Genomic DNA, 16,936 nt, shown 5'->3' with positions numbered 1-16,936 from the left:
TAAGTTTTGAGCGACATTCTTTGCTGGGTGTTATTGGGCTTGGGTTTAGCTCCAAAGCTTACGCTCCAAAATATTTCCAAACACGGATAACTATCCCTTATGAAGCTTGGAATTGGCAAGAAGCTGTATGTGGCTCATTTGCATGCTTTTAATTACTTTGCCTATGCTCTTGTGCGTGAGCACAAAAATTGAAATAAGTTAGATGATAAGGCCGTAAAATGCGTTTTTGTGGGCTCACGAAGGAAAGGGTATAGACTCTACTAGCTGGACACAAATTGGATTTTGGTGAGTAGAGATGTTATCTTTATTGCGAAATCAATTCACCCCACACTTGGAATGTTAGGAAGCTCAATGTGCCTTATTTATATGCTTTTAATTGACTTGCCTATTCTCTTGTGCCTGAGCACAACAATTTCAATAAGTAAGAAGATCATAAGGCGGTAAAATACACTTTTGTGGGCTCAGAAAGCAAAGGGTATAGAATCTACCATCTGGATTTTGGTGGGTAGTGATGTTATCTTTATTGAAAAATCAGTTCATCCCATGCTTTTATGTAAAAAATAGCAAAATGTATGCTCACATGATATCTTTGATACACTCCTACCTTGGTACACCTACTTTTGTATAACGCCAAAAAATGTGGAGTAAATGAATACTCAACAAGGTGCTCCAAATCAGCCTATAGGCTGAAAACACGGCTTGAATTTCAGCTTATGAGACAATTGTGGATGAGGAAAGGTCAGCCACACAAGAGTATGCCAAAATGGCTCGAACATTACAGGATAGAAAATTAGCTACTCCTTTGCATCTTATTCTTTCTTATATATGCTCTCACTAGATGCAAGCCATGAAGGATGAGTATAACTCAATCCTAAAAAATGACACTATAGTTGGCAGATTTGCCTTATGGTAAAAGGCAGTTCATATGAAGTTTACTTATAAGCTTTAGTGTAAAGCTAATGGTAGTGTTGGGAATACTACAAGGCAAGGCTTGTTGCAACACAAAGGGTTATGCTCATGAGAAGGACATAGATTATGATGAGATCTTTTCTCCCACATCTCATATTATTGCATTGGCAATGTATCATGGATGGAATGTACATCACCTGGATATCAAGACTGCCTTCTTGAATGATCATCTGCATGAAGAGGTTTATGTATCTCAGCCTCTTGGTTTTGTTTAAAAGGGACAAGAGTCTAAAGTATGCATTGTAAGAAAAGGTTAATATAGCCTTAAGTAGGCTCCCAAAGCATGGTATGAGAAGATAAATGTGTAATTAGTTATAAATGGTTTTTGCAATAGTCCCAACTGAGAGAGTACCCTCTATGAGAAGATAAATGTGTAATTAGTTATAAATGGTTTTTGCAACAATCCAACTGAGAGAGTACCCTCTATGTAAAGAGGAGTAATAATTGTTATGAATTATTTTTTGGTCATTGTTTTATACGTTGATAGCATGACGTTCACAGGTACTAATGAGGAGAAGATTAGTAACACATAATTCGTTGCAAATTGGTTTTGTAACAGTCAATGGGAGAGAGTGCCCTCTATGTTGGTCATCATTTTATACATTAAATAACATGATGCTCACATGCCCTAATGAGGAGAAGATTTCAGCCTTCAAGGCTAATTACATGTGTGACAAATTTAAGCTCATTGTATTATTATTTAAGCATACAATTTATGTAGCATGTAATGATGGTATTGTGATGTTGCAGTCAAAGTAAGCATTGGCAAGTTGTCACGTAAATATTTTGATACTTACAAGGCACTCAATCCCTTGGGCTATTCTATGCTAAGGGGGGGTGATATTTAGCTGCATGCTTTTAATGATTCCGATGGGGCTAGATATGAGTGTCATACTAGTGGTTTTCTTTTATCTTGGTGATTCCTGTATATCATGGCTCAGCAAGAAGCCACTGTGAATTATGAAGCTAAGTACTAGGAGTGTGTATGGCTCAATGCCTTTTGGCAAATCTTATATAAAGCCAGACATTCGGTTTAGGGTTTCCTAGTTGAGTAGGTTTATGCACAATCCAGGAAGTAAGCATTGGCAAGTTGTCACGTAAATATTTTGATACTTACAAGGCACTCAATCCCTTGGGCTATTCTATGCTAAGGGGGGTGATATTTAGCTGCATGCTTTTAATGATTCCGATGGGGCCAGATATGAGTGTCATACTAGTGGTTTTCTTTTATCTTGGTGATTCATGTATATCATGGCTTAGCAAGAAGCCACTGTGAATTATGAAGCTAAGTACTGGGAGTGTGTATGGCTCAATGCCTTTTGGCAAATCTTGGTGTTGGACACAGTAGTCCTCCACATCCATCTTCACTTTATAGCATGAGTACATTATCTATTATTGAGGAAGCCATTGTTTTATGTTCACACAAAGCACGAAGGCTTTCTCACAAAGAGAAGTTTAAAGTTTTTCACAAATCTTTAGGCTTATTGCCTTTTAGGGATTATTATCCATATGATCCTTATATATGTTCACATTATCACTACAAGGGAGATTTATAGCCATTTATATGGTAGTGATTGTGTGGACGTAGGCTAATAATGGACTGGGCCACTCTTTCCGTTAGTAAGAGGTTTTTTTTCCTATCTGTACACACTTGAGTATGTGTAAGTGACCTTATCATGTCACTTCATTAGTTTCTCATCAATTTACTTTTGAGTGTTGTGCTTCTCTCTATCTTTGTTTACTTGATGTATTTGTGTGTGTGTGTGTGTTACTACCTTTGTCTTTGCTTACTTGATGTCTCTATGTGTGTGTTACTACCTTCGTCTCCACTCCAACAAAAGTTGACCTAATTATAGCTTCTACCCCAACAAAATTTGGGGCTTTTCTCAAATTGTTTTTGAGTACCACTATTAAGAACCAATTTGAGTGACTTTCTATAGGCTTCTCATTAGTAGGACATTTACTAATCATATTGTGCACTCTTGGGATGTAACCTTGGGCCTTGCCACTTTTCTCCTTGTGTTTGTGAGCTAAAGATTTGGTTAGTCCCAAAATCTAGGTAATTTGAGCCTTTTGACTTCTTCCTCTCCCTTGAGACTACTTCCAAGTCCACATACCAATCAGCTACATTATTGATGCAACACAAGATATATCTAATGTAGAAATTATGGCCTTCGAACATGTAGAGCTTCTCAAATTTGTCCACTCCATTGACCATGTGGCCAAGAAATGTTACACAAACTTCTATGAATCCCCATGACGAGAGTATTTCTAGATATATTGTTAAGAGGTTTGGCTTTTCTTCCACTTATGATGGTGTTTTGTTCTTTGTCCACGTTAATGGTAGGGTTTTGTGACATCAAGTGATCATGTCAAAGTTAATGGTAGGGTTTTGTGCCATGGAGTCTTTTGTTCTTTGTCCAAGTGGAAAACTTTCATGATGAGTGAAATGGTGTTGCTGATGAAGATTTTCTTCGAATATGAAACACCATTTCCCTCATCATGAAGGTTTTCTAAGGTATTAAAACACCTTTTCACAACTGTGCTTTTTGCACCAGTGAAACAACTTTTCACCTACGACACAATATTAAACCATGACCACCTTCTTGATATGCATCAAAATTTCACACTACTTGGAGAATTCCTTGGTGGGTTTTTTGGGCTTGTTTAGTAAGACCTTGTTATGAGGCCATTTTTCAAGGTCAAGGCTTTTTAGTCAATATCATATCATATTCATTTTTGTCTTCTATATTCATGACGTTCTAAGAGGGTTGTTAGGCAACTAGGCGGGCAACATTTACGTCATTCTATATTTTTAAATTTACATTTGGCATGTCTTATTGGTGTGAATGAAAATTTGACTAAAATCTAGAGAGCATTTAACAAAAGTCTTAAGTGAGGTGCCTAAACCAAATCAAAAGTATTTCTATCACCAAAATTTTGACTACTTTTTTGGCACATTTGTAACTACTTTCAATCTATAATAATATGTAAAACCACATCATGATGCTAATTTCAAAATTGTTAATTATAAAGGTAAACCCATTGAGAAACTTGATTGTAAGCCATTGATCGAACAGGCGGTCACAGCAGGGTTCGTTTTTTGCGTATGCAGTGGGGAAAGGCTTTGGAAGAGTATTGGTCTCTTCTTGCACCCTAAAAATATTTATCAAAGAGCAACATTCTCAAAAAAATGCATCGCTACTGATTCATTTCTTGAACATGACAAGTGAATACAATGTCAATGCCACCTTCAAATGTGAAAAGACTTAACACCTGCGTTATCTACCCACAGCCACCTTATTGCAGACAGACAAGAGGCCCATAGTTGCTCACACCACTGATGTAAAAAACCCCCGTCCATCAAAGGTGTTATGAGCTCCCAATGTGCATGTGATCTTGCTAGGTGGTGCCCCTACATTTACCATCCACAGTTGGGAACTTATAATTTCCATTCAAAAATAGAATAATCATGTACCAAGCTAGCATATGATGGATCTTGTTCGCTGTTACCAACCTGTCTGCTTTCAGCACACATTGCTAGATGTGGGCACCCCAAATTACACACATGATAAGGCATGCAACGCAAGAAAACCCAAAAGCTGCATGATCAAAGCTTCCAGCTCTTACTTCAGCAGACAAACTCCACACAAATGCATGTGAACCGTTCAAGGTAAGGGGGCAGCTGGGATACAAACTGGCATCCGAGAATTGCACTCCACGTGCCATTCCCTGATACTTCAGACTCAAAAGACACCCATGAAAACAAAAATAAATTACCACATAGAATAGAATGCAAGCTCACTGATCTCATACCATTACACACGTCTCAAAACGCTCTCACCATGACTATTCAAGCTGCCAGTGGAGGTGAGGTAAATTAGCTTTTAGAGTGAATATACATGCCAGTACCTGAAATACAGTGAGCAAATTAAGGAATTTACATTGTACACTACAATGGCCACAACGCATTTCTGAACAAGGAGCAAATATGCAATTCAGACAGAGCTCCAAAAGGTAGATCTCTTGAATTCAAAAGAAAACCTCGTAAAATAAATGAAACTTCCGCCCCAGCCCCTAACTGTGTGATCCCGCTTCAGCACTTTAGATTAAAATGTATGAGCATCAGCCAAATGTGACCTTAACGATAGCTACCGCCACATCGTCTGCTTAAAGCCAGATCTGAATGGATCAAACCCACCTTCAGGTTCTTTTCTCTTTGACAGTCCAGGTGAGGGTCCTGCTTGTTGAAACGAAAGCTGACCAGGAGATGGCACCTGCTGCATTCTAAGTCCTTCCTCTCTGGAATTGCGGTCAGCTGAATCTGGGCCAGCATTTAAGTCAAGACTGGGCCTTGACCAAGAAGCGCTGGTCTCTGCCACAGGAACCTCTATGGCCCCCTTGAGATAAGGCCTTCCATATGGTGAAACAACTGACCCTGCACTCACTAGCTGAGATGGTCCAGTTGCAAAAAAAGGTGAACTCGTTGAAGTTATGTAGGGTGTGGTACTCATGTTGTATGAGGCTGATGTGAATGGAAAACCTGATCCAAATGGAAAGCCAGTATGTGGAAACATAGCTGGCATGGTTGTGGAATAAGAACCAGCCGTTGACAAGGCACCTGTGGGATATAAATCACCGTTAAAAGTTCCCAGTGTATGGCTCATGCTAGCTAAGTTTCTGGTAGTTGGAGCTGCTGGGACAGGGTATGCTGATTCTGACCTGCTTGCAGAAAATGCTACCATGGTATGCAAGGGATTTGCAACAGAATACCAAGGCACAACATTTGCAAACTCTGCATTGGAACTCATCTCAGGAACAACAGGTGCCTTACTCTCAAGATCTTCATGGTGGCTAAATTGAGGAGGCTCTTCCCTAATAGATTCTTCCACTCCAGGTCCGTCATTCAAATCGAAGTCCCGAATTGTGCGAATAGCAGCACCTCTCAAGTCAGAGAGAGGAACCATGCTCTCTTCGCTCTCATCTACCCTGTTTAAGTCGAGCTCTGGCCTAGATGCTGGGAGGCTATTATTTACAGGTAGCCCTGCACTAGAGGCCTCGATTGAAGAGCCTCTCTGGGCCTGACAGGTGGTGGTATTCACAATCAGAGGATTAAGTGAGGAAAGACTAGAAGCCACACAGGTGTCTTCCATCACTCTCTCATCTGCTAAATTTAAATCTATATCCCAATTCCTGTTACACTTCCCAGTTCGCCCAGTAGCATCAGCTGCTGCTTCTGTGCCATTAGAATCAGCAGGTGGTTCAGTTGCACGGCGAGGTTCTGCAGGTCGGAAAGCACTTGTAGCTGCTGAGCCTTTCCAGCCTAAATCTGCGTTACTCCTGAGAAATTTAGATGGTGGGATGAAGCCTCCTTTTGCGACAGCAACCACAGCAATAGGTGCTGCCAGAGCACTTGGCAATGCAGGAGGACAGACTAGGGAGTCAGGAATAACGTGTGAATTAACTACAGGGCCACTTGATGGTGGGGCATTATCATGGCAAACATCATCAGCAAAAAACCCTTCATTTAAATCAAACACTGGTCTGCCACAGGCATTGCTGCTTCTACCATTTCCATCATCGCCAGCAGATGCCAATGCAGCTGCTTGAGATGGTAATGATGCTTCAGCATTTTGAACATGACAGACTAGTGTGTCCATGTGATTATCTTGGCCTACTGGAGGAGAACACTGTTTATTTTCTTTCAAAGCCACCGATTCCTCTGCTTCTCTGATGCCCCTATCATCAACAACAGAGCCATGCACTGATTCAAACAAAGTTCTTGACTTCTCTGTGCTGTTAAGAGAGTAAGGAGCCTGCTCCACCTTTTGAACATCCCCGACTGAGGGCATTTTGTCTGCTTCTGTCTCTTCCCTTTTCTCTGTAACAGTCTCCTGACTGTTATCAGAAGCACAATGGTGAACTCTGTCTTGGTCAGAACCTTTTGCCTTGAGAGCATCCGCACCAAAGGAGACCCGGGGGCTTACAGGACTGTCGTGTCTAGGTTCCATTGGGCCGGCATCTTGGCCCTCAGGCTTGTTGTGTCCCTCCACCTCTTGCTCAACTTCCTTAGCAACCTGCCATGCCACTTCAAGAGCATCTTCCTCATAATATCCGCAGACAGAATCCCCACCCTTGGCAACACATCCATCTGAACCCAGACATTTTGGACTGTTGATACTGGCCCTTTTTGCATCCTCGAGCCCTTCTTCAAGGCAGTTGACATTATCCAAACCTGGTGCAGCGACAGACGTAGTGCCAGTTTGACATTCTCTTAACAAAGAATGGGCATCAGCCAGCAACCTTGGAGCGCTACCCTTGTCCTCATTGGTAGACTCCCTTCTGACTACTGAGCAGTCACCACCACATCCATCTTGACTACCAAAAGCTTCCACTCTCCTTATTCCAGCACAATTCGGATCCTTCAAAGAGGAGCTTTCAGAAGAGACTGAAGTAGAGTCAAAGGCATCCTCTCTCCTTTCTTCTAGACTCTGTGGTGATGTTGAAACACCTGATTGCTCTTTTGAATCGCCTGCAGATACTGCTGCTGCTTTGATATCGCTTCCATGATCTTCATGTACGTGCTTTCCATGTTTTAGAGGCTCTCTGATGAAATCCTTAGCCATGCAATTCCCTTCCCCAATGACACCCTTTTCGGCTTCAGAACCTTCACATGCAGCTACACCTGCCAGTAAATCTATGCCACCTTCATTAGAGTCGAGATTATGAAGTTCTAAACTCATGTCACTAGAGCCTACCCCTTTCTCCAAAACCCTCCTAACCTGTAAGCTGGCTGCTGGTGCCATAGTTTTGCCAGCATGATCAGGCCTTTGTTCAGCATCTGAAGATAAGCAGTCATTGTTCTCTACTCTGATGAAGCAAGGCCTCTCTTTCTCCTCACTACAATCAATAGAAGACTTCGCACCACTGCAATTGCCATTGCCAGTTTTTCGGTCTACACTTACACTTGAAGATTGATTAGCTGAGGGAGCACAGAATATCTTACTTTTTGCATCAACAGGATCCTGCCTCTCTGTGAGACCTGGTGAAGAGCCTTGACTAGCTGGAATCCCTACATCACCCCTACTAGCACGACTTTGTACTGGATTAGGAAGCCTAACAATGATCCTATGATTGCTCAAGCTATCAGACCGCAAATTATCGTTTGTGCCCTTCTCTGTCACCAATGGCGCTGCCACCTTTTCAATTCCCAAAATCGTATTCCATACTGGCTGTTTCCCGCCAGCAACACCTTTCATAGTTCCTGCTGAGGAAGTTGTTGAGTGACCTTTTCCTAGGGTGTTATGGCTCTGCAGTGTAGTGGTGGTACTTTGACTGCCAGTTGTGATCGCAGATGAGGCCTTGACCTCTTCTTTACATAATCCAGCCCCTTTTATTGATACGCTACACCATGACTGGCTATTCGGTGATTGACTGGAGCTACTGCTCTTCTCTTCTTTTGCAGCTATTAGTGGAACCTCATTTCCCGCATTTGCATTAGGTTTCATGGAACTGTCTTTGGAGACTGTATTGGAGATCTGAGTTGAAGCCTCTTTGGATCCACAAACACTTAAAGAGCTACACTTTAGATCCCCTGAAGGTGAGGTTTTTGTAGTGGGCTTCACCCCTGTGCTGGTTTTTTCAAGCCCGCCATCAACAGCAGGACAACCTTTAACTCCAAAAGCCTCGTCAAGTTGCTTGCTTGACAGAGGATTGGACTCACCAGAGGATTTCATCTCAGCATCCACACGTTTCTTCCACATATCTACAAGCTTTCTAGCCTTCTTTTGAATTTCCAGATTCCTGTGGCTTCGTAAATTTCTCACTGACTTCCCTACCGAACAACCTTTCAATGCATCCAAGTCAACTGGCAACTTATCTAGTACTTTGAGTAGACTTAGTGTGAGCTCATCCAGCCCTTTACCTCTGTCCTTAGGACATTCACCATCTCCAAGCCTTCCCTTGTGAGCGTCTTGCAGCCAGTCATCTAGAACTGGTAAACCACCAAGCTGCACAAAGCGTGTGAGATAATCCTCATCTTCTGTGGCAGCAATAATGCCTGCAAGAAGGGTTCGCCGTGAGATTGCATCACCTGAATTTTTTGCACCATCATTCTGCTCCTGAAGCATTAATTGTAAAAGATCTACCACTAGCACACTTGTAAGACCTCCATCCTTATTAACAAATTCCTCGAGCTTCACACTGCCATCTCGTTTCAAAGGTCCACAATCAGTCTCCTCCACCTTCGTCAATCTTTCTCGCTTGCATGGGTCCTGAATTTGATCTGTCCTTTCCCTCTTTTTGCCCTTGCTTTCAGACATATCAGCCTTGCACTGCTGTGATGAAGTGATGATACTTGAGGCTCTCTGCAAAGAACCTCCTGCTTGCACTACTGCCTGCATCTTGTGCTGTATACTCTGACCAATCTAGCATTTCCTGTTTGAAAAAAAAAAAAAGGAAACCACAATCATGTGTATGAGATGGCTATTCAAATAAATCCACCAAATGTACGACTAAGACAGATTAAGAAGGCAAATAAAACCTATTTAGCGACCACTAGAAGCTTGCAGAACTTTCATCGATAGCATTGCAGGAACAAAGCCTTAACCTCCTCCATATAACCAGATTAATGTATTTGCACACCATCAAGAATACTGCACAGGCACCTTTATTGACATGCCACACATCTTTCTCTGCTTCTCCATCCCCATTTCATTCCCTGTTCTGTTTCCATGTTTAGAATCTAAGTTTCCATTTTTTAATTTCCACTGGAATCTAAATTTCAGCAGATATGACGAAAAGTTGGAGACCTTTTTCGGCTTTCACCATTGTCACCATTTGCAGCGCCTATCTTGTTCATTAGGAAATGTCACTAACCTAACATTTCCCAGTGCTATCATATCTGAAAAGGCTCTAGTGGACTCCTGGACACCTAAATATTTATGGGTGTACAAAGCTTTGGGAATGGAGGATTATCCCAGTAGAAGAGCTAAAAGCCCGGAACCTGCTCATGGCACCTGGAATAAAACATTGGACAAGATCTAGGCATTCGAAGCTTCAGCATGCCCGATGAGCCCCAAGGATTTGGGAAAGGTTATGGCATGGAAAGACACTCTTATTCGTCTCTCCACACATTTACAATGTGAGAAGACAAGTTATTACATGCGCACCTTCGTTTTTAAAGGGATTGAAAATCATTATAATAAAGGTAGGACATTTTATAAATTGGGGTCCCCATGAGTAATGAGTTTCACACATTTTGGGCTGGACATTAATAAAAAAGAGCGCCCATGCATGTTATAGCAAGAAGAGAGTCATGGAAAACTCGAAAAGGCCACGAATTGGAAAAATTTTGTACTTGCAAGCCACCATTGAAGGCATCTTACAGATTGTAGTGCTATGTGTGAACATGGGCGGTTAGTGCAGGAATTAAAACCAAGAGCTCTTTCTCATAAATGCCAAGATAGAGCTCTGCATCATGCAATCTACAGCTCTCGTAAGCCACAGCATGTCCCTCTTGATTTAGGACGACAACTATGCAATTTCCAAATGCATCACATTCCACACTGAATGGCTTTTGTAAATCCAGAATGATCAACACTGAACCATGTGTAGTTGCACCTACTAATTTGAGAAATGCACACATCTCAACATCAATCCATTTAAATCTAGGCTTCTTTCTTGTCAAGTCATGCAAAGAAAAAGCAATCCATGCAAAGTGCAACATCACATTCCACTGAATGGCTTTTGTAAATCAAGAATGATCAACACTGAACCATGTGTAGTTGCACCTGCTAATTTGAGAAATGCACACATCTCAACATCAATCCATTTAAATCTAGGCTTCTTTCTTGTCAAGTCATGCAAAGGAGAAGCAATCTATGCAAAGTGCCGAATGAATCTCTAGTAGTAAGAGCATAGCCCAAGAAAACTACGGATCTCATGCACCGATCTCAATTCAGGCCAATTCCAAATTGCATCAATCTTTGAAGAATCCATCCGCACTCTATTGAATGTAGCTAAGGCATTCTAAGACCGAAAGCATAACAAGATACTCATAAAGCCCAATTGTTGTCTTGAAAGCGGTTATATGTACATCCTCAGGCACCACACGCACTTATGATGCCCACTCTTGAGATCAATTTGGCTAAAATATATTGATCCATCTAACTTGGTAAGAATGTCGTCTATGTGTGGGATCAGAAACCGATTCTTGATGGTGAGCTTATTCAAAGTTCTATAATCCACACACATATGAAAAGATCCATCCTTCTTTTGAACCAAGAGTATGGGTGAACAATATGGCAAAGAGCTTAGCTGAACCAAACCCTTCTCAAAATGAAAGAAAGCAACATCTAGATTATCTTAGAATTAGCTTGAATTAATCTTGGATTAGTCTAGATTAGAAAGATTAGCCTAAGTTTAGAGAGAAAAAAAGAGTAATTTCTCATATTCAAGTGATTAGCCCCAATTATGGCTTATTTTGGTATATATACATGATCACCCTTTTCACACTATCATTAATATTATCTATGGGCATGGTCTATTGGCCTTGGACCCATTATTTATATGAGACCACACTTTGTTACAAACCATCAACACCCAAGCGATCAAACCTTCCCGATTTTGAGAAAATTTTACCATAGTCCCCTTTGTATTTGCATCAAAACCTCACTATGGAAACTATGAGAAAATTGCATTTCTTTGTCCATTCATTGCCAATTTACAAACCATGCCAATATTATTGACGGATGTCAATGAGACGCTACTTGTTGATCTCCCGATCAAGTCTTCTCGCCTCCTTACCAAAGTTTATGAGCCAATGGCAAGGACCGAGCCAAGTCTTCACACCATGTACCTAATCCTCCATCTATCCACCTTTCCAAGGCACTCACGGATAGACAGATTCAAACCATGCTCCCCTTCCGCCTCTTCACCTATGCCAAAGGTACCCTCTCAACATACTAGATTCTACAAGCCTTTTGAATTGAAATTTGTATACAACTATGAGCTTGCAATAGAATATGTGAGAGTCCACTTATACCATAGGCACTTATTATTGCATGCCAACACAATCCATGTCAATACAACATTTTAATGTCGATGGTGAGGCTTGCAAAGGTGAGCTCCAAAAGAATATCTTCCAATATACAACTTCAAGCATTGCCTTGCATAATCCCCAAATGCTATGGCCAATCTCTCAAAACCAATTATGCAAACTCAAGATCAAATGCATGCTCAATGTGATGAAGAACTCATGTCTTTGATCCAATGAATGAGAGAAAGCCATGCATTGATTTTCATTAAGCTTGATTAGGCAATTGATGAAAGAAATGAAGGTAATCTTGAATTATTGAAGAAATGCCCCAAATATGCAAGAATAAATGCATAAGATCAAATGATTCAAAATCTTGGCTTCATGGAACATTAATGGCTATTGAGCAAAGATTATGATAAAGGAACAAGATTAATGGCCATGAGGATCTCCCAAATCATGATTCAATTCTTGAAAGGCCTCAAGAAATGCATCCACTTCAAAAGAGAGTCTGTAAACACAATGTCCAAGATCATTTGGCTTAATGGCTCATTAAAGAAGTTAATCCATGATTAAGAGAATGAAGAATTTCAACCTTCATAGAAAAACCCCTAATCTTGATACAAGAATGGTGATTCAGGCCAAAATTGACGAGATCATTCTATGAAGCAATCAATCATGAGCAATGTGGTGATAAAGAAACCTAACTTTTTCGCCGCTTTTTTTCAATATTCCCAGCCAACGTCAGTAATATATGGGCTTCAAGCAACAACCTCCTCTACCTCTTGGACAGCCTTCACCTCCAGAATCCCTTTCATCTCTTGGGAATACTCTATATTCCACCATCATTGATTTGCAAAAACAATTACAGAAGAGACGCTCCCAAGTTTCCCAAGCTGCAGCTAGTAAACTCCTCATGCAAGGTTCTTTCAACCCGGATCGCTTCTGGGGAGAGTAGGAAGGGCATGAGGAGCTTTACATAGATAGTTGGCTTGGGAATGTTTTCTTTGATTTGAATAGATAGACTAACAAATAGCGTATCAGACAAATACAGATCATGCTAGAGAATAAAACATTCCCTTGGTGGAAAGATCTCCATGTAGAGCCAACAAAGTGGGCTGATTTTCAGCTTGTGGTCAAAGCAGCTTTTGTTTCTACAAACAAATTAGACAACTTTCGGAAGTTGTATAAAACTTGAGATGGGGAAGAATAGCCCTAACACCTATACCCAAGAATTCAAGGATTTAGCGAACCGCTGCAAATCTATGGAGGAACCTCAAGTGTTGGTGAATATGCTGTATCTTTTTGGTCTTCCACCTGAATACCAGAATGCGGTTCTCAGTAACCAGATTACTTCACTGGATGAGGTCTACCACTATGCAAAGAACTTTGACAATACCCTTGTTATCAAAAGTGGAAGTGGTGAGCATGCATGTACTTCTTGCAAGAACCAAAACCCTTCAAAGGACAAGACGCGGTAATATACTGAAACGTCACAAAGAGGTCAATCACAAAGCAATCCCAAGAAGCGCTCAAAAAAGAAGCAAGAGGAAACCCGTGCAACCGACCAATGAGGCATTGGCGAAGGCACAAAAGGACAACCTATGCTTGTAGTGCAACCATCCCAGCCATCATCAACAGAATTGTCCAAAGAGAAAGTCCTTGGGTGGTAAGACCTCAATACACATAACAGAACTACAAGGCAACCCTTTGATCTCATCTATTGAAATTCATCATCTTGATAATAATCGTTACCAAGGTTCAAATAAATAAATATGCCTTGATCCACATGATCTCCTCCAAGTTGAGGGATCTATAGGCAGTCATTGAGTGGCAGTTTTTGTTTGACAACGGCTCTACCCACAATTTTACGACCAAGGAGATAAGGACGGCTCAGATCCGAAAGGGTGTTAGCTGAAGAGCAAGAACCAAAGACAATGGCACTATGATTCCTATAGGCTGCCATAACAACTTCATGAAGATGGCCAGCCTACGATGGCTAAGCATGTGCCCAACACCAGGCTCTTGTCAGCAAGTAGCCAAAGGAAGAGGAGAATCTTCTGAGGCCGCCCACTAAACACTCTCCCAAAGTTGATGCCAAAAATCAAGGGGAGGGTCTTGGGCCTGCCAATAGGTGACAGCAGCCCAAGAGTCATCTAGCTCCTGCAACAAAATGTGGTGGCCCAATGTAAAGCGATTATTGAAAGAAGGCCTCCGGCCAAATGATGGGATCTCGCCTGCACCATAGAAGCAATGCCAACGCCGTCCACAAGCCTCATAGGTGGGTTTTCACAAGAGGCATTGCACTTGCAGGTACTTGCATAGGGCAATGTGTGCCCTGTGGTTTTAAGGTTTTTTTTTGCATAGTGCAGATAGCAACCCCCCAAAAAAAACACAAAATTTGCAGCCGGAAAAACAGTTATGAAACTTAGAGGAAAATAATAATAATAGTGAACACATTTCATTGCAAACATGAATATGGAGCCCACTGGATTCAACCCTGACACCTCACCCGATCACAACAAATGCCTTAATTGTTGAAATGACATTAAAAGCTACACTTTACATAAAAATGTCCATCCGCTCCTTGTGAAGAAAGAAGTGGGTACTTCTACCTGGTCGCTCTCTCTTTCTCCTGCGTACATTGCTTGGGAGCATCATCAGTCTGGAGACAGTAGTGAAGCTCCCCTTAACAAGCTCTTAGATGGAAAACAACAAGATAAATGTGCAAACTCAAAAATTAAAATGCTTGGCAATAAAACAAACTTCACAGGCCGTAATCATGAATATGATCATCACAGCATGTCATTCAACAACCTTATGAATCGAAACTTAGATACCCTTCCTATGCTAGCGACAATACTTGCTCTTACTGTCAAGCAACCTAAATATGCTCATCTACAAGACGTAAAATCCAGCAAGTACAGCACTTCTCCACTCCCCAACGCCTTAAGGGTCTCAAAGGGATTCCTGCTTTATAGAAACAACATAGGAACAACTTCAAGCTAGCTCTCTGCTGCCCCTGCTATTTATAGCTAACCATCCCTGGGTGACAAGGATGCTTGACTGAATACCACAACCGGACCCAACGTCCCAGTAGCCCGGGTAGCTAACTAACAGACTTTGGCTCACCCCATAAGACAAACCAATCCTTGCTCTCACTTGCTGATGCCATCAAATGGCCCGGTCTCTCCGCGATGCCTTACCCCTCTCCTGTGCTAATATATGGCCAATTGAAAGAAACCAATCTCCGTAGAACCCCTATTAGTGCAATGATGCACATATCTAGGCAAAGAGGACACCAAGCACAAAATTGAAGTGTTCGCCTTAGCATCCATCTATAATCTTAGCATCATCTTTCATTCTCTCAAAGAGAAAGCACATGAACTATGACCACTGACAGTAGTTAGACAGGGAGACACATCAAACTTCAATTAAGTGAAATAAGCACAAATTGCTTCACCCACCTTAAAGGGCCTGCGTGCTGCACCGCATTCTGGATGCTGTCCACCATGGGTGATGTTTTGCAGCAGATAATTTTCTTAAGGACTTCGCAGCGCTCACTATCATGAACCCGTGGGACTTCATACCGGTGCTGCATAAGTGCAAATCATCCACAAAAGAGAAACCTCGCAACTTCTGGTGTTATCCTTCTCCCATAATACCCGAGAGGAATTTTCTTCTCTGCTGCTAGGCCATGGCTGAAGAAAGCACAGAGAAATGCTACAGCCTTAAGAAAAGCTTTTCTGCCTCTTCGGCGCCGGTTTACCTTGATCCCGGTTAGGGTATGCTAGGGTTTCCTTTGTTGCAGAAAAACTGCAGAGTTTCCCTTTACCAATCTTTTAGGATCCACCCCCCCCCCCCATGCAGAAACTGCAACATAATAGGGTTTCTCGTTTCGAAGTAAGCCTTAGAGTAGTGTGCTGGGGTTTGGGAGCAATTCTCTGAAGGTCCCTTCTTCTTCTATTGAAGGCACTCTACGGGTTTCCCTTTTCTCTCACTGCAGAAACCGTTGTAGAACTTCCCCTTGCCAAGCTGCAAGGATGCTTTTGGCTAAGGTGTGAGGGAAACTGCTAGGGTTTTACTGACCCCTTGTTGCAGAAAGGCCAGTATGCTAAGGTTTCACAGTTTACTTGACTCAAAAACAGCAGTATCCAAGGGTTCCCTTTCTGCAGGGGAGCAGCAGTGCCCTAGGGTTTCTTCTTGGCAGTGCACCAAAGTCAAACTTTTGTTTGAGGGCATTCAATGGAAGTGCTAAGAAGGGGAAGAGAAGGAGAGAGAGGCCTCCTCTGATTAGGGCTGCTAAAGACGGTGAAGGAGATGGGTGGGCTTCAGACAAGAAGCTGGAAAGCGCCACCATACTGGCTCCTAAACGCGTAACTGTGGCGCTGCCTGAACTGGGACAGTTATACCACCACTAGCCGCTGTCCGCTTTTAAGACCACCATACTCGCTCCTAAACGCGTAACGGTGCCTAGCCTTCACACGCTACTTTGATGCAAAGGCAAAAGCCCCATAGAAATCTTTTAGTCTCCCTACTCATTCAAGTATTTGGCACAACTTATCACAAGACTCTTAAAAAATATCAAATGAAAAAGGCAAGTCCCCTACTTCCAGAGCATGCGGCACCATGTAAGACCATCCTCGACAACCCATCCCTGCCTCTCACTACAACATCCCATATATACTCTACTATGATGGCAATGCAACTCAAGGCTGAGCGCAATAGTAAGTCATTCTATTTTTGGCACAACTCATCTCATAACAAGACTTGCATCAAACTTGCAGAGGTATTACATGGAAGGCAAGTCGCCTAAGTCCAACGTGAGGCAGTGCTCCACCATTCTCGTCATCCTTGAGCACCTTCCACAATGGAGGATACATTTGACCTTGTTTAAAGCTTCATCTATGCTTGTTTAAAGATTCATCTATG

General features: G+C 41.9%; 1 protein-coding gene across 2 annotated transcripts; it reads right to left on the bottom strand.

Annotated features, from left to right (window-relative positions):
- Positions 1 to 4,828: 4,828 nt before the first annotated feature.
- LOC147634771 (uncharacterized) lies at positions 4,829 to 16,518 on the bottom strand. Of its 2 annotated transcripts, XM_086803957.1 has the most exons (3): positions 15,472 to 16,382; positions 14,620 to 14,669; positions 4,829 to 9,405 (listed from the first exon to the last, which is right to left on the bottom strand). In XM_086803957.1, exon 3 carries the CDS (start codon positions 9,369 to 9,371, stop codon positions 5,121 to 5,123), a length of 4,251 nt encoding a protein of 1,416 aa, XP_086660083.1. In that variant the 5' UTR covers positions 9,372 to 9,405; positions 14,620 to 14,669; positions 15,472 to 16,382; the 3' UTR covers positions 4,829 to 5,120. The 2 variants fall into 2 exon arrangements, with proteins under 2 accessions (XP_086660083.1, XP_086660082.1); XM_086803956.1 differs by lacking the exon at positions 14,620 to 14,669 and having other exon boundaries at positions 15,472 to 16,518.
- Between the last annotated feature and the right edge of the window lie 418 nt (positions 16,519 to 16,936).

The sequence above is a fragment of the Cibotium barometz genome, chromosome 10, assembly GCF_041138505.1.
Source record: "Cibotium barometz isolate CiBa-2024 chromosome 10, ASM4113850v1, whole genome shotgun sequence".
Taxonomy (NCBI): domain Eukaryota; kingdom Viridiplantae; phylum Streptophyta; class Polypodiopsida; order Cyatheales; family Cibotiaceae; genus Cibotium; species Cibotium barometz.
The sequence above is the reverse complement of the archived record's forward strand: the minus strand, read 5'-3'. Positions and strand labels throughout refer to the sequence as shown.

Bases quoted from the DNA above. Each gene is read 5' to 3' on its own strand.
- LOC147634771 (XM_086803956.1), bottom strand. From the start codon at position 9,371: ATGCAGGCAGTAGTGCAAGCAGGAGGTTCTTTGCAGAGAGCCTCAAGT.